The sequence below is a fragment of the Pyrgilauda ruficollis genome, unplaced genomic scaffold, assembly GCF_017590135.1.
Source record: "Pyrgilauda ruficollis isolate IOZ18807 unplaced genomic scaffold, ASM1759013v1 scaffold66, whole genome shotgun sequence".
NCBI classification, from domain to species: Eukaryota; Metazoa; Chordata; class Aves; order Passeriformes; family Passeridae; genus Pyrgilauda; species Pyrgilauda ruficollis.
In genome coordinates, this window is record NW_024528377.1 from 6,081,050 (window position 1) to 6,099,177 (window position 18,128).

Here is an 18,128-nt window from a genome sequence, read left to right on the forward strand (position 1 = left end):
GGGTGAGGTAGAGGGAAAGAGGGCCAACACATGTGCTAATTAAAGAATGCAGTCCTTCAGCAGAGAGTGTGCCACTGAGAGCCAAGTGTTTCTGGAGGAAGGGGGACAAATGCAATTAAACATGTCATTTTTGAAGGACAGGTTTGTGTTGCTGCATGTGAAATGTGCATTGCATTCTTCCCTAAACAGTAGAAGAGATGCTTAACTTACAAACAAGTCACAAGCAGGAGGATATTCGTACAACAGTTTGAAGTTAATAAAATCATTCATGTGCATCCACCGTTCTAGGAATGTAAAATCTGAACTTATTTGGGGCAGCTGAGAATAACTCCAGTGAAAATAAAAACTAGCCACACTTCTACATGAAGAAACCACCTAAGAGTCCCTTTCAGCAGAGATGCTCATGCAGCTCCTGAAGGGCCTCTTCTGAACAGTTCAGGAGGAATGTACTCAGCAGAGTTTGGTCAGGTTGAAGGGAAGAGAGTGTTGCTTTTAGCAGCTGCTCTTACCCACACTCAGTAATTTGTTATTACCAGTCTCACCAAAAGAAATAGAATAATAGAATTGCTTCTGAAGAGCTAGAGGTGCGTGCTTTAGCAGTATTTGCCCCTCAGTGGAAAATGTTACATATGTAACATTTAGATGCTGGGAAATGCACTGAGATATTTACCTTGGAGAGAGGAAAACTTATATAAAAGTTGATGCTAATAAATATGTAATGAACAGCTGTGGAAATGAAATTGGGGGAAGTATATGAAGAGAAAATAGAACTAATAGCAGCTGCTATTTTAGGGGCTTAGGTTTGCTGAAAGTATGGATTTGTGTCACTTGAGAAATGGTTTAAGCCTTCTAGATGAAGCAAGATGTGCAAGGGAAAACTCTGAACTTGAAGAATTCTGTCTGGATGCAGGGGCAATAAAGGACCAAAATAAAGTCAGGGATGCTTCCCTGATCCTGGCATTCTCTAAGCCACAAATGTCTAACTTTGCAGTCTTAATGTTCCTTTAAACTATTTCCCTGTGTAGCTATTTACATAGTGACCCAAAGCACACAGGACTTTTTACAGAAAATAGAACTGTAGTTGTCGAGTGTTTGCAATCTAAATTTGTGGAAGTCACAGCAGGAGCTAGTAACAAACAGTGGGGGCAACTGTTAAAAACATACTTGGTGCTTAGGTAGCTGTGGTAACCATAGTATGTTCCTAAAAGTAGACAGGAGAGCAGAATTTAGGTGGAAATACTACAGTTATGATGAAGCTGAGAATCCTGGAAATATTAACTGTGGCTGTGTTGGATGCAGTGTCTTTGTGTGCTTGGATTTGTTATGGTCAAGCCGTAAAGGACACGCACGGATTTGTGACGATGCTGGCCCAGGCTTCAACAGCTTGAATTGCTTCCAAGTTTGCCAAAGTTTCCCTTTGATATGGTAAGCCATTTAGGGCCAGACTTTTCAAAGGCACTGAAACAAATGAAGAAACATTGAGGCACTTCTCAAAATCAGGAATCTCCGCAGGCAGCTGTGGGTGTTTCACTTGGACGGTAGATTTACCGTGAGGTGCTTGTCATGTGCTCATCCTGGTTTTTGCAGTGGTAAGTTCTTTAGGGGTGGACACCTTTTTGGATTATCAGTGGCAGCTCTGAAGGTTTCCTGCTGTGGTGGTTTGGTTTGGCCAAGCAGCAGGCACCCACAGCAGCCACTCACTCACCCTCCCCTGCCACGGCTGGGCAGGGGAGAGAGAAAAATGGATGAAGGGTTCACAGTGTGCTCAGCTGACCCAGTGGCAGCAGTGTGAAAAAGCAGGCCTTGGAGGGTTGTGTCTGTATCCTCCAGACCAACATCATAAAGCAGGTGAGAGGATACAGGGTGATACTGTAGCTCATTAAATCCACTGGGAATTTTGTGAGGATTTCAAATACAGTTGTCTCCCCTTTAGGATATTACAGCTGAGAAGAGGTCATCACGTAGAGAGGCTGGCCAGTGGAGAATCTTGACAGCTGTGTGAATTATTAGATTGTTGAAGAGGTATTTCTTTTTATGGATATATGTCCGTTAGCAGAACAAATTGAAGGGGTCTGGAAAACAGCCCTGATTTGCAGTCCATTATATTCAAATTAGAAATGCAGTATCAAGAAGTTACAATCCAGAAAATATTGGAAGGTATGTAAGCTTCCAATAAAAATAAAATATATTTGATTGAACTGATAATAAAAATCACTTGAGAGATTTAACTGATGTAGTAATACCTTGAAAAGAGGAAAAAAAGGGAAACACCTTAGATGTAAAACTCAGAAGGAGGGCCTGTATTCAATGCCACTTGAAGCAGTTGTATCCTAGCAATTCCAGTTAATAATAATAATAAACATAACGAGTTAAAACGTAGTAGTTAAATGAGCCATAAAAACGAAGAGTCCATAATTTGTATGATATTGTGTCAGGTAATCGGATTAAAATAAACTAATGTTTGCATTTATTTGTGTTTAGGAGAAAATGAAGTGTAGCTGAGTGTTGCTACATACATTCCATCCTGGAATGAAAATCACATTGTTTTGACTGTGTTATTTCTATATCCATGCAAACCATCCTCATCACTCCATAGCTTTTACCTCCCTAATGCAAATAGGGTTGTGTCATTTGAAATCAGGGGCTGTAAGGCCCCTTGGAGAGTTACAGAGGAGCAGCAATTTGGAAAAAAAATGAAATGCAGCAGTCAGATTTAGGAAGAAAGGGCATTTTCCTGGTAAATGTTTTCCTAAATGGGAATTTTTCAGCGTGGTGTTTTGCTCATGTGTTTGGCAGTCACTTGGAATCAAGTGCAGACTTAAGCTACATTGTGGGCTTGGCAATGACAATTTGTGTGTGTGTGGTGCTTTAGTTATATTAGCCCTGGAGGCAGAGTTAACACTTGCAGTGGGACAAGAGTATTTGCAGTCATCAGAGAACTTTGCAGTCAGCTTCAATAACATCACTCCATTTTTTTCACTTTTTTTTAACATTTTTTTTGGCAGCAAAGCACTTAGTAGAACCATCTGTCTTTCTATTAGTGTTTTTGAGTCCTGTTTTGAAGCTTCTTCGCTTGGCAAAGTCACTTTCATCCTTGGAAACCATTTAAAAAAAAAAGTTCTGTGGCTTTTTGCCGAAGAAGAGTACTATGCAAAAATTCCGCATGGCTGTTCATTTTTGTTCTAAAAGAATACAGTTACTTTGTCTTTGTCTTTAAAAAAAAAAAAAAAAAAAAAGGCAAACCACAAAACCTCAAACAAAATAAACAAAAAATAAACACGTGGAGAAAAGGCAGGTATTGGACAGCTCTGGGATAACTGCGTGCAGATAGAGAACAAATCACATTTTATGTGGTTTTTTCTCCCGTAATTGAGTTGAAAATAGGTATGCCTTCTAATTAACAGGATCAGAATAGAAAGACAAATATTGAAGTAACAAAAAAATGGATCAAGCTGGTTCAGTGAGTGGAGCTACATCTACTCTGTCTTTCAGCCCCACTCTTAATCTCCCACTGCAAGAATTTCTGTCAACAGTGCTCTTGAACTCTATGCTTGAAAATGGTTTCAGACCGTACAGACACAGTCAGCACACACAGGGGTGTTGCTGGCTCCAGGCATAAATTAACAGGGATGGTAATCCCAAATTTGGTATCACTGTTTTGCCTGGTTACGGTGTTGGGTGAACCAAGACGTGGCCCCTGGATTTTAAGGAGAATAAATGAAAATAGAATTAGGTCAAATGGTGTATTCTGAGCGGTGGCAGCCAAGGGCTGGGGCAGGTTCTCTTTCCCAGTTCTGCTGTCAGGCAGCAGTGGAGGGACTAACACCTTCTTGTGCCCCTCAGCATAGAAGGTTGTCTGTTGATACTCTGATTTTCTGAGTTACTTACGGCCACAAAATAAATTACAGTTTACAAAGATGTCTCCATCTCCGATGCCTCAGCTTTGCAGCGCCATTGAAATCTAGATGAGCTCTCTTAAAAACTGAGCCAGCCTTCTTGACTGACTGATCTGGTCAGTACAGGGGGGGTTTAAATTGAAACGAGACATTTAGCATCTTAATCCAGCAAACTTTGTGTTTCTCATCTGTGTGAAATGCAGGGACAGCTTCCATTTCTATCAATTATGAAAGCTATTAACGGAACTGGGTAAAAGCAACAGCAGTAGACGTTGTGCCATGGCCCACTTCCAGCTTTGATGACTAATTTCTGCATGGCTTTAGTCCCCTGCAGTATCCACTTACAATATAATATTTTCCACTTCCTGGCTTGCATGGTTGTGTAGAGTTGCTGTGCAAAGTTGAACGCCTAACACTTCAGCCATGGCTGTTTTATTTGTGAATAAAGGGTCTCAGCCTTTTTTTCTGAGACTTTGTCTTTTCACATGTACAAATAAGTGCACGTGTATGAGCAGAAAAATAGCATTGGCTGTGCTGTGTGCTGCTTGTGCACTTATTTTTCCTTTCTGAGGAGGTGTCTCTGTGTTTGGGCTTGGTCAGGGTGAAAGCTACTGTCTGAAACAGATACTGCTACACAGTTCAGTGAAAGAGAAGGAAGTACCCCCCTGCAGCCAGAGATAAGTGAGTCATCATGGACTGTGGGGGGAATAATTAAGTGGGATATAGATATGCCTTAGTGAAATATTTCAGTTTATTTTGGATTCATGTGATTCATATGGCGTGTTTGGTGATGAAGATGAAGCTCCTCAGTTGATGCTGCTGGAACACCCCAGTATGAAGAGGTGTTCGCCTCTCAGATCAGCAGTGAAAGAGAGCATATCAGCAGACATTGTCCCCCCCAAAATCCTGTGTTTGATTATCCCTCTCCTGTTCAGCAGGTCCAGGGTCAGCTGCCTCCATTAATGATTCCCGTGTTCCCTCCAGACCAGCGAACCCTAGCAGCAGCTGCACAGCAAGGATTCCTCCTTCCTCCTGGTTTCAGCTACAAGGCGGGATGCAGTAAGTCCTGGAGATTCTTTTAGCTGGAAGTGGGTATTACAGGGCACACTTTCCTGCCAATCTCTATGAAAACAGCACCCTGTCGATGGACAAAGCCATGGATTTGCAGAGATGAGTGTGAAGCAGGGCATTAGTTGTTACAGTGTGAGAAAAGCCTGTCAGAGATGAGGGATGTGTTCCTACATAGCAGCCAAACATCTGACACAAGAGGTGCATTTGTGCACCTCCTCTCTGACAGGCCTTTCTGACAAGTGAACATGCTCATGACCACAAACTTGCATCTGAAGAGAAGCTTTTTGAAACTTCCCAATAAATTTCAACACTGTTGTAAGAAAACATGTTTTTTCCTGAAGCAGACTGCTTGCTATTTGTGAACTGAGGGCCTATTCTAGTCTCTTTCTTCACACAGAGCTCACATTAATCTCAACGGAGGTTCTGCACAGAGATCAAAGATAGCATATGCCTTTCAGTTTGATGGACTAACACAAACTCTGAGGATATTTGTGAGAGCCTAACACTTAAAAATATAGCATCTACTTTTTTAATCTTTGAAAGATTTGTATTGTTCTCTACATTCCCCAGATTTTTTTTTATATTTTATTTAAGCCTTCTATAGGATTTCATCGTCCTGTCAACATGATGAGAATAAATACAAGTTAAGAAATAATGAAGGAACTTTATTTCTGTGAATAAACTTAGCTAGAGCATGAATTTCATAGACTTGTTTCTGTGCACTTGTAGAACTCCTCTGCCATCAGTTTTCTACTGAGTTATCCTGGACTTGCTTGTTCCACCCTTCTCTGTCTCTGGTATGGGTGTTTGTTATGTCCATGTCCCTGTATCCATCTGTATCCTTGACTAACTCATTAATTCATCAGTTGGTTTGAGTTACTCAGCACTTGCCACTGCTGCATTTTTGTAAACTTAGAACATAAAAATATTTCTTTAGTTAAGCTGGCTTGCCCCACAATTTCAGATTTCTCTCAGCTTCTGAACATCACAGACACAGTACTTGAGTTTCTTTGGCCACTAACACCTTTTCCTGATATTTCACAGACTGGGACCACTATTGCAGGTACTGTTCCAAACACTTCACATCCCTCAGCAGCTGCAGTGCCAAAGCATGGTCTCTTTCAGCTCTTGCAGTGATTTCACACACTCAGTCTCTGTCGGCTGGGAGAAGCAGTGACAGAACGTGACAGAACGTGTAGCTGCGAGCCACGCTGAGTGTGAATGCTGCCATGGCTGTGGGGCTGCAGAAGGTCAGCAAAGACAGATAGATCTGGCAGATGATGTTGTTTCCATGTTAGTCAAGTCCAGTTTGGGTAGGAGTTGAGGTGGTTTTTTCCCTTCTTTGTTCTGCGTGCACATGAGCTCCATGATGGTCCTGTAGTTCCTCACATCTGTGAAATAGATGTGACGTTACGTGTTTGTGTAACCCTGAAAATTGAAAGGCAAAAAGAGCAAAGTTTCTGCTGCTTCTGGCAGTAAGGCTTGGAATTAACAGTGTGCCAAGATGTAGGGCTGAGCAGGAGCCAGTGGAAAAAGACAGCTCTGTGTTTGGTGGTTGCCTGGCATGTTTGGCTGAGTTGGACTGCGAAGCTGAGGAGAAGGGATAAGCGGTCCAAAGGGTTTCTTCCTTTCACTCACCATCTAGAGTAAACACAAACTCACATACACATTTAGCTACACCTGGAAAGCTTCACCTAGCTGCCTTCAAACCACCATATGTTCACATCAAGTCATGTTTTTGACAGACCACTAAAACATGTTTCTCCCATTTTTTTGCTTGCCCTACTGTGTATCAGTCCACTTGGCAAAGTCTGTAAACCAGAGAGCTTGGGGTACAATTTTGTTAAGCACCTGAGTGATTTAGGAGACTAAACCTTCCTCTTAAGAGTGATAAAGGCACTAGGATCTAAGCCTTAGGGGTATTTACCAAATTCTTGTACTGCAAGCTTCACTGCAGTCACCTGTGCTGGCTTGAACTGAGCTGGAGTGGGTTTTAGTACCAGCATTGTGCTGCAGCAGAGAATGTCCAGCAGATTAATTTGCTCGGCTTCTGAATGGGTTAAATGCCTGGTTTTCACTGAGTTTGCTTTTGGGAGCAAAGCCTTCCTAGGAACTTCCAAAGACCCAACCAGCATCATGTGTACATGGCTGCCATTCTGTGTTTCAAAATCAGTTTATGTGCCTGACTTGTGAAAATGGAGCCTCACTTCTGCATTTTCCCAGTCCTTTTGGAAAACCTGCCCTTCTTTCTGGACTGGTGGCATTTTTCAGAATTGTTTTCTGTGGCTGATTGATGGAAATTCTCTAGTGATGATTGTGTTATTTATTAGCATTAACAACCTGCAGATAGGAATGATAAAATCTCCACGTGACTATTCAGTTTCAGTCACAAAGAACATAGAGGTATGAAAGTTTTCACATACTGCTCCGCAAAAAAAGTGAGATTTGAAAATTCGGGGGAGAAGGAAGAGAGAATTATTGCAACAACAAATATTTTTATAACTATCTAGTGATGTGGAGCTCCTTGGCTTTGGAGACACATTCACAGGGACATTTGTGCTGCTCTGCACCCTGCCCCTGTGAGAAGCCAGGTCTCCAGAAGGACATGTATGGCCAGGCTTCCTGGTTAAGCATTCTCAAACTTGCTTCTGTCCAGGCTAGGACAGCAAGGACTCTCTGTTTCAATTGCTTAAACTGAGATGGTTCTTTTTCATGGGAAGCTGTTGGGAAGGGATTAAAGAGCAGCCTGGCCACAGTGGCAACCTTTGCAGGGGCTGTGGTGGGAGCTGTTGGCCTCTTCAGCCCAGCTAGGATGAGTGATCAAGGCTCAGGGTGTGCAAAAGAGAAGAAATAACGAAGAGCTGTACTGCTGTTTTATTTTCATTCAGCTTAGCTAACAGAACCTCATTTAACTTACTCAGTGCTTTCTGATCCACCTGTGCCTCCCAAGAGGGGGTGAAATGTGAGTCCCCCAATGGTTTCAGAGTGTGTGAGTGGGAGGGTTCCTGAGGCAGTGCTTACCCAAGGACTCCTGACTCACCAGACAGAGGCTGCAAAAGAAGAGCATTGCCTTCTCTACACATTCTTTGTTTTCTGAGCATCTAGGCTGAAGAGAACACAAAAATAATCATAACATTGATAGCAGTGGTCCATTTAGGCTCCTTTCCTGGCAGATACCCGAGGAGGAGCAGGGCAGAAGTGCACTGATGCTTTATCCCCATCCCTTGCCAGGTTGCAGTGGCTGAGGACTCAGGGCCCTTCTAACCCAGTGGTGGCATCACTGGGAGATGTGGTTTTGAAAACAAAGAGTTTTTTCTCTGCTTGGTTCCAGCCTGATGGAAAACATTCTAGAGAGATGAAACGCTCAAAAAATACAGCAGTATCAGTCTCTATTATGTGCAGAGCAAATGATTCAATTATGCTTTTCCAAATATTTTTCAAAATTGGGTAAATAAAGGGAGGAGAGGGGTAAATATTTTCTCCGTGGTTCCATGGCAGGTCATGGTCTTTGGCTTCCAATTTGATGTACTACATTTCCTTTTCTTTCTTTTTCTCCATAGCAGATCATGCTTGGGAGTGGCTTGGGTTTTCATTTTGTTTTGTTTTTTTTTTTAAACAGATGGTTTGCATTACATAAGGGACAATTTACACAAGTTGACACTTCCCCTTTTTTCTCTATGGCATATTGTGTGGTGGTAAAGTTGGCAGAGATGAAGGGAGGAACTTCTATTAGGATTACATTTCTATTTGAGAAAAAAGATTCATAATCTCTGGTTCCAGTTAATTTTCAGCCTCCATACCTAGACATAATTGCATGTATAAAATATTTAATATTACTATTTACAACTGAAGTACTTTTTCTTATGAGAAAAAAAAGTTGGCAGTATGTGATGGGCTGTATAGTCCCCAGTTAGCAAGGTAAATACTGATTATGTACTTACTCACTCTGTATTTAGTTAGTAATGCAATGTGTGCTATTTGAAATTTAAATGCTTTTATCTTTTCATGCAATTTTTTTTCATTTTCTTTATATGTATTTTATGATATACATAATACGTAATTTTTAGATAGATAGATAGAAAATACCTATCTATAGATGTAAAACATCAACTACATATTTTATATCTAAAATATATAGACATAAAACATATTTTTAGATTCAAATCTTTTTACAAAGGGCTGATGTTTCGAGGTTAGTTGTTAACCAAGTTAGTGACTGGCAGCATGAGCAGATTTGAGGAGTTGACCCAGTATCCCAACTATTGAAACTGGTTTTAGCAGCAGGAGAGCACCTTCCATTTCAGCTGATGCTGAAATCAGTCTGATTGCTGCATTTCCCAGAGCTTCTCCCACATTTGGGCTCCCCAAATTGGCTCAGGTCGTTTAACCCTTCCTTTCTTCTCCTTCCATAAGCTATCCCTTGTTACTGCTGCTGCTGCTGGTTCAGCCCTGCCTGTGGTACTTTGCAGATAATAGACACAGCTCCCAGGATTTTAGCAATGGCAAGGGAGATCTCAGCTCTGCTGAGGTCTCAGGAGCTGTTGCTGTTGACTTCACTGAAGTCAGATTTCACACCAGATGATACAGATCTGCTAGGGCCTCTCTTAGAAATAATTAGAATTTATTTAGAGCTAATTAATATTTGAGAAGTGCTTTGAAAGCATAAAAGTGGTGCAAGTGATAGAAGAGAAGAAGTTTTGTATTGTGCCCTTTAAAAGCTGCATGGTTCTGCCTCTGAGCAAGCTGCTTGTCGTTTGTAGGTAGTATGATCCTTTTATTAATGCACATTTGTATGGATCTGTATGTGGAATATTAGGGCATGGCTGTATCTCCTATGCAAGAGATACTAAAGGGTGTGAAATAAAGATTTGGGGAAGCACAAGGAACTGCTTCTGGGAGCTGAGCTACAAAAAAGGCAGGAGCAGTTAGGATGAGAACAGAGTTCTCTGTGTCTTCATCAACACTCCAAGGATCAGCATGGTCAGAACGTTTCCATGCTTCTGCATTTGCAGAACTGTCTGCCAGGAGTTTCCAGGTCAGCTACACAGAGCAGCCCAAATCATGATGGGTCTTCCCTAATTAGTGATGCTAAGTAGGATTAATTTAGGAAACCGCTCTCCAAGACTTCTTAAAGCATTTGGTCATCATGCTGAAAGGGGAGGAAATGTTGACCTGAACCTGAAGCAGTGGGGTGTGTTCTGTCAGACCTGAGGCTTTTCAGGGTGACTGAAGCTGTTGAGTTTCTTCTGTAGAAGACAAAGAACATCTCACCTTGTTTTCTAAACTAAGGTGTGCAAAAAATTGAGTTATTTGGAGGTTTTTAGGATTTGTTTCCTTTTCTCAGGAAGCAATAGTTGCCAAGACTGTGTTTCCAGGAATGGGATTTACCCCAAGTAAATCCACGTTACTGGCAAGTTCTCAGGAATAGATAGCCTTTTATTTGCTGATACCTGTGTTATTTTCATGGCAATATGAAAAAATTTTGGAAACAAGAATTGTTTTTCTTTGCCCATTTGTCCTGTGGCCTGTGGATAATTTGTTGTAACAAATCATATTGTGTTTGCAGTCAGATGTCATCAACACAAGGTTTTTTTGAAAGCACTTTAATCACTATTTCAACCATGTCCAGTTGGGGGAAGATCTGAATATACAATAGGTACATTTTATATGTCTTACATATCAGCTTGTTGCTGATGGAAGTGTTCTAAATAATTGACAGGAATTTATTGATGAAATATCCGATTACCTCTTAAAATTGGCAGAATATGAGAGATGAACAAGTCAAGCCTAATAAAATTGAAATATGCTGAATTTACCATTCATCTGTGTTCTGAACAATAATTCTGATGTCTGATAAAAGTGAAGCTCTCAGTTAATTGGTTCCTCACATAATACAATAAAATTAATGTTTAGGAGTTAAATACCATAAAGTTCCTCAGGGAAAATGCTGATGTGTCTCTGTTTTTCAGTCAGTCACATGTTTCGTGTTTAATGGAGTATCATGTGGATTGTCTTATAATTTTACTCGTGCTCCGTGTCCGTGTTTCTGTCTTCTAAAGAGAATTGAGTGCTAATTTCTGATTTAACTGTGTCAGCTGACATGCAGGTCATTGACAATCACCAAATCACAAGAAAAAAATATTGGCATTGCTGTGTTTTTATCAGGATGGCAAAACCAGAAGCTGTGTGTTGTGAAGACCACATACTGCAGCTTCTTTGTAAAGATAGATGGTGGTCATCTTCCAGGGCTGCTGTTCCTGCCTGGGACAAGAAGGAGCACCTGACCAAACCCTCATATTCCCCCAGGATTAGGGAAGAGTGATGGAATTTTGGATAGACACAGCAAGAAGGAGGAGGTTTTGGTGGCAGCTTTGCCCTCAGTGTCCAGGGGGATGTGATGGTTCTGTGGGGCTGCAGAATGGAGCAGCACAGCTGAAGGCTGCTTCTAAATCAGAGTCTCACAGCCCCCATCTCTGTGTGGCTTCTCCTCATAATTGCAGTGAAAACAAAGCAGACAGGCAAAGCAGTGGGGACCTGGAAGAACAGACAGGTTTCAGCTGAGTTTCTAGGCCATGAAAGGTGTCTGGGGTTCCTCCACCATTATCCATAGCTAGGCAGCAGAATAAAGTCCTGTTTTTTTAAATTCACGAGCATGTACAAACCTTGGTGGAAGTACTTTGGCTTTCCTTGGAAGCTGGAGTTTTTGAATAAGTGTAATTTATTCTGCAGGTATAGAAAAAAACATTAAAAAATGTGTATCCTGCAATCATGGGTTATTCTGGCTGGCAGGGACCTCTGAAGGCTTGCAGTCCCCTCTTGCTTCAGGCAGGGTCACCAAGGAGATGGGATCAGATTCCTCAGGGCTGTATTCAGCGGGGGCGTGCCAAGCTCCAGGGACAGAGAGCACAGCTGTTTGCACAGCTCCCAACATCTGCCTGTCCTTGTGGGGAGGATCTGAACTAGTCTGGATTTCTTCTTGGAAGCCACTGGTGGTGTCTTCTTCATACTCTTCTTATTAATTTAAATTCATAATCCCTAGGGGCAGAAGTCAGGGGGCACTGCTCGTGTCTTCCACAGCCTCCCATTCCTTCTCCTGCATGTGCACCATCACAGCAAGAGAAGGAGAGGAAAACGAGGTTGAAGGTAAATGAGTGGGGAGAGGAGATGCAGTGCATTACCTGTCAGCTGGCCATCAGCTGAGATTATTCATTATAAATACACTCAAGTGATAAATGGAGTGTAAACTTATTGTAGCTTTTTCTAGAATTTGTCAAAAATGGGGGGAAGAGAACACAGAGAACATTCCTTTTCATTCAGCAGAATGTACTATAAGAAAATGGTTATTTTGGTATTTTTCATGGAATTTAGTTTAGCATACTGGTCTTGGAAATTATAATGTAAGAGTTAGGTTTTGTTTCATATTCTTCATGTTCTTTACTCTGTTTACTCTTCTTCCATGGTCTCCAACATTTTTTCATTTGCTGTCCCTGAAAAATAGGTAGGAGAAAAACAATGAGTTTTTAAAAAATCACGGGAAATAAATGCCCTACTTCTCTTCTGGTATCCTTTTTTTAAGAGAAGAAAATTTCAGGAAAAAAAAATAAATCAGTGTTCTATTGTTTCATATAATCAGGTTCAACTTTAAAATCTTGTCAAAACATTATAATTTAACATTAGCATGTAACTTGATTTATATAGCAAGTAAGACAATTGTGCCTGCTCTGAAGAGCTTGCAGCCTGTCAGGAGACAAGACAAGACACTGGGGGGGGATTTCACCATGAAGGAGAATAAATGAGATGAGTGACAGAAAAAGGAATACAAAAAACATCTTCAGGGTTTTGGTGAATGGTGCAACAGACATAATGTTAACTCTTATGCTTTATTTTCACTTGAAGAAAAATAAAGTCCTAATGTTTTTTAACTTAAAAAAACTCCTTAGATAAAATTTTGCAAAACATACAGATGGTTTTAGAGCCATTGTTGTATTTCCACGAGTACAGAATCATTTCATACCTGAGAGCTGGCAGCCAGTCAGTTGAAGATGAAGTTCCTAAACACAGGGCTGTTATTTTGTGTGTTGGGACAGGATGTCCACTTGGCTCTGCAGCACAGCTCAGCTTCTGCAGAAAAGGGTTTTCAGTGGAGGATCATAGGAGAGTTCATAGAAAGAGTGGTTTGAAAGTGAATGTGCTTCATGAAAAATCCTCTTGTAAGCAAGATCTTGGAAGATTATTTCGGGCAAGGATGAAGGTGTGATTTGAAATTGAAAGAAGTTGCAGTGCATAAATTATCAGGAAAGAGGTTCTGGGTATGTTTGTGGAAGATGGACCAGAAGAAGGATAGAGAAATAAATAAAGTATTGGCACAGAACTGAGGACTCAGCCTTGTGCTCTGTCCTGATCCATGGCACTGCCCACAGTGGGCACCAATAATATTCCCCTGTATTCTGATATTCCCCCTCTAATATCCCCCCTCAGCTCCCCCAGGCTGACATTTCCCCCTCCTTTCTTCAGCTGCTGCATCACCAGTAAAACAAATCATAAATCCCTTTATGCAGCCAGCCTTGAATAATTCTGTTCTTCAAAGTGATGTCACCAGCTAGCTGGGAAATTATTATGTATTAGGCAATAATACACCAGCTAATGAAATGATTTTTACCTTGTTGTCACCATAAAAATCTCAGCCTTTGATCTGCTCCAGATTTTACCATATGGCCTACTAAAGAAAAACAACAATAAAACTTCTCTCTGTTGCTTTGTTTGTAGGAAAAGTCCACGCATAACAAGAGAGGTAGTTTGGAACATGAAGTGACTGCACAAAATGTTTCTTTTGGTAGCTGAAAGATGCTCCTGCCTGCATGCATTTGATTAATAATGAATTCCGTAAATGGAAATGTAATATGGTTTTTTGAGATTTTATTGGTGTTTGCAGTGGTACAGACTTGAGAGTGGCTTGGGAAATACCTAATTCTGAGAACTGCATGTCTTGTCTCACATCCCTGAAATGTTCCTAGAGCTTGGAAAAAAAATGTAGCTACTCCTTACATCTAAAAATAAGGTATTTCCTGAAGATGTAATGTAAAGACATGCGTTTCCCAGATTTCAGAATTAGCTAAAACTGTTTAGTCAATAAATTCACTCTGATATGGGAATAAATTCAAGGATGGTAGAAAGATGTAGCACGTTCTAGAGGAACAGCAAAAAATGTGCATTTATCAGATAAGACCTGAGATGTTTGTTGGTATTTCCAGGGCTGGCAGGTGCTCCTGCACTGTGTGGGGTCAGTATCTGAGTGTTCATGGATCAGGTCCCAGAACCTTCCCTGGCTCTGAAGAGTTGTCTGTGGGTTTTAATCTTGGCTCTTCCACTGGGCTGTTGGTGGGAGTAGTGGGATTTATGAATTAGCATGATGGACTGAGGCTGTGTGTAGAGAAAAATGTGGGAAAATCAGCTTCCAGTGCACGGAAGCTGATCTTTTGAGATGTGTTTTAATACAAATCATTAAAAACTAGAAATTTAATGGGCTGTAAGAATCAGCATCCTACTGAGAAAATTTCCCCCATTCTTTCTTTTTTTTTTCAGTTGAAAAACTAAAAATTTTATCTTCTTTCACGGCTGTTTTTTGATCAGAATGTCTTCTCTAGGAGAGAGTTTAGGAGTGATGCTGAGCTCACTCTGTGGTGGAGTGGAAGCAGCTGAAGACCATTGTCCCTGGCTCTCTGACCATTCTTTCCATTTTCTCTGTGTCTAAGGCCACTGCTTAGGTCACAAGATAGCTCTCCAGAAAATGGCAGGTCAGAAAGATTTCTGATTCAGTCCGTGGTAGGAAAAGGAAGGTGGGTGCCTCAGAAAGCAAAATAAGATTGGAAAGTGTAAAACAATGGCTTTCTCTGGGGAAGAAAAAGAAAGCCAAGCCTGTCAGGAAATCTGCTGCCCATTGACAAATAAATAAATGGAATTGTTGTGGCCTGAGGCTGGTGCAAGGACACTGGGGAGTGGGGATGCCTGGTGGATATTTTGGTTTGCCTTGCTTGGCTGCTCAGCCCTGGGTGACTGTGAGGCTGCAGTCAAGAAGGCATTACTTAAGATGGTCTTAAATATAAACAGGCACAGTTACTTAAGTTAAATATCTGTGAAGATGCTTTGCCAGCCCAGGTGCTGTTGTCCTCCATTACTAGAAGTTGTGGTGTTTAATTCTTAACAGGAGGAGATCAAAATCCGTGAGTGACAATGTCTAACTGAAGAAGGCTGCTTTATAAAAAGGGAAAATAAACATTGGCTGCTTACCTGAATGTGTGTACACCAACACAGCTTATTTCTAACATTAAAAAAATTACATAGATTTATTTCCCTTTGTTTTCTGTTTCCTGTAACTAAGGCCTGATAATATTTGAAACTCTAATTCAATAATAATAATTATTAATGATTGTACAGAACACCCTGCATTACCTCCTTAATTGTCTTTTTTATTTTTTTCACCCACTTCATTCAAAAAAGCACAATAAAGGGGAAAACTTTTAATCTACCTTTTTAATGACATGTACAGCAACATTTAGGTAGATTTTCATGATAGAGTGTTCTGCTTTTTGTGCTACAGAAATCGGGCATGCCACCAGAACACAGGGACATACAGAAATGCTCTAGTGAGCCTTATTTGGGTGGAAGGTGTTAAAACATTTTATCACCTGAAGAAGCAATGTAATATAATGTGTGACATTCCTTATTATTTTTGTTAGTTTTCTTTGTGGTTTTGTGGCTGGGGTAGTATGAAGTTTATTTTAACAAAGCAGACATGTTAGAATTGACCAAAAGTGAGCTCTCCATATCATTAAAACGTGCCAGTCTCCATCTCAATTTTTGCCATTTCAGGTAATTTTCCTTCATAAATGCCTATAATTTTTCTTAAAACCTTTACTGGCTCCCTTTATCTCATTAAGCACAACGCAGTTCTTACTAAAACTTGAAGTAGTTTTCCTTCAGAAGCAAAATTGAACCTCAAGTCATGAAGCGGAGTTGGTGCAGGGATTTCAAAGGCTTGTATCTGATTTCCTTAGCTTCACGTGCTTTTTCCTGTTGCAGGATCAAACCCTGCCACTAAAGTGAGATTTTTTTTCCTCTCCTGAAAGAACACAGTAGTCAATTGAGTACCATTTCCACTCTGCGTGAGGCTCAGTTTGCTAACAGTGAGCAGAGTTTAGTTAACTTCATATTTTGGACAAGCTTGTAAATTTGTTCCCTTCTAATGCTGTGATCTTATCAAGGTTGTACTGTTTTCCTTTTCTTCTCCTCCACCCCCATCTTCTTTCTTTCCTTTTTTTGAAGTGCAGCCTTCTGATCAATGTGCACTTTTTTTTTTTTTTTCCATTTCCCTAAATACATCATGAAAAAGGATGAGGTTTCCGCCTTAATTGCTTGTGCCTTTTATTCACATTCCTCTCCCAGCCAGAATTGTGAAAAGAGTGTTAGTAAAAGGCTGCACAATAGAGCTTTTCATTAGGCCTCAACAAGGCACACAAAGGAAGGCTTTTGGAAAGAGTGAATGCAGGACTTTAATTTGCAGGTGGAGAGTAGATAAAAGGTGCTGACGCCTCTATTATTCTCTTGCTTAGGTGACCCCTACCCCGTTCAGCTGATCCCAACTACCATGGCAGCTGCTGCCGCAGCAACTCCGGGCTTAGGCCCGCTGCAACTGCAGGTAAGTCCGGCACAATGCAGAGGAGGAGAAGGTTAAGTAAATATGAAAAACAGTTTTCTCTTCCCTCGGAGCACAGCGCAGTTAACAGGGGTCTTGGGGCCGTTCTCTTCGCACTGGGTTTGCGACTGACGCAAAAGTCGTCGCACGATAACGCGCTTCTCGTTCGCCTCCGTGGAAGGGTTTTGTTACTTTCTTGTGTCCCTGTTGTCAAGTTAACTACTTTGAGGTTTGTGCTTTGAATTTCCTCGTAGCGGTAGGTTTGCTTTTCTTGCTGACGTGGTTTAACTCAGTACTACACAGCCGCTCTGCCTTCCCAGAGGTGGGGTGGCTCAGAGAACTGGGAAATGCAAGGTGAGATGAGAACAGTTCCATAATTGATACCAAGTAAAATACAATAGTAGTGATAGCAACGATTGTAATGGAAAAGAGAGAGGAATAAAACCCAAGAAAACAATTGCTGACCAGTGCCCAGCCTGTCCCCAGGCAGTGGTTGACCCCTCCTGAACCAGTGTCCCCAGTTCATCACTGAACACGATGTTTCTGCTGTGGAATATTCCTTTGGCCACTTCAGGTCAGCTGTCCCAGCCTTGCTGCCTCCCGGTGTTCTTGTGCAGCTTCTCAAACTTGAGAAATCCTTGATTTAGGGTAAGGGCTACTTAGCAACAGCCAAAGCATTGATAAGTTATCAAATGTTATTCTCATCCTAAACCCAAAGCACAGCACTGTACCAGCCACTGAGAAGAAAGGCAGTGCTATCCCAGGTGAAACCAGGACACTTTTCCATTAGGTCCTTCTCCTGCAGGCTGTGAAATACCAAAAGGGAATGGATTGTCAGGCAGAAGAGCTCTGTCCTGACAAGCACTTTTAAACTGCTTAGAAGTCCTTAACATGATTATGTCCTTTTAGGCCATAAGCTCTTCAGAGCAATAACTGGCCCCTCCTACTGTGTTTTATGGTACCAGAGCATTTTAGGCACTGCTGTATTGCAGATAATTAGTGATTATTCTGATTTAACATGGACAATTAGAGAACAGGTGGAAAGATACTGAAGGGTTTTGAGGTTTTTTCAGCTGCAATAAAGAGTTGACCTGGTAGCCAGATGCATCTGACTGAGACTGTCGGTGCTCTGAATTTTGGAGGCATTAGGCTGTCCGTGGCAATGGACAATGATAGCAAGTCCTTGGGTGTTCCTGATCAGCCACACAGCCCTTGTCAAGCCATTGGAATTAAGCAACTTGGTGTCCATTGCCACTGTGTGAATTTTGTGAATTTTGTGAATTCCCTGTTGTGTGTGCTGGGCTGGCAGGAGGAAGCCAAGTGATATTTGGGACTGAGTGGAAATCAAGATCCAAATCATGTCTAATTCTGCGAAGTCTGGATTGCCATTCCCTTCTGGAAGCACACAAAGCCCAAGCCCTGCTCTGAGAATGCATCTCCCTGCTCGCTGCTGTTTGCCAGGTGCCGTG

The 18,128-nt window shown here is 41.4% G+C and overlaps 1 protein-coding gene across 2 annotated transcripts in view; it reads left to right on the forward strand.

Moving 5' to 3' along the window:
• The window catches only part of SOX5 (SRY-box transcription factor 5), a 285,147-nt gene that overhangs the window by 180,932 nt on the left and 86,087 nt on the right, over window positions 1-18,128 (forward strand). The window contains exons 7-8 of one of the 2 annotated variants that reach the window (XM_041484509.1): window positions 4,835-4,955; window positions 16,577-16,662. In XM_041484509.1, coding sequence (XP_041340443.1) covers window positions 4,835-4,955; window positions 16,577-16,662 — 207 coding nt within the window. Of the gene's footprint in view, window positions 1-4,834; window positions 4,956-16,576; window positions 16,663-18,128 lie in introns of those variants that run through there. The other variant, XM_041484510.1, reaches the window with a different exon arrangement.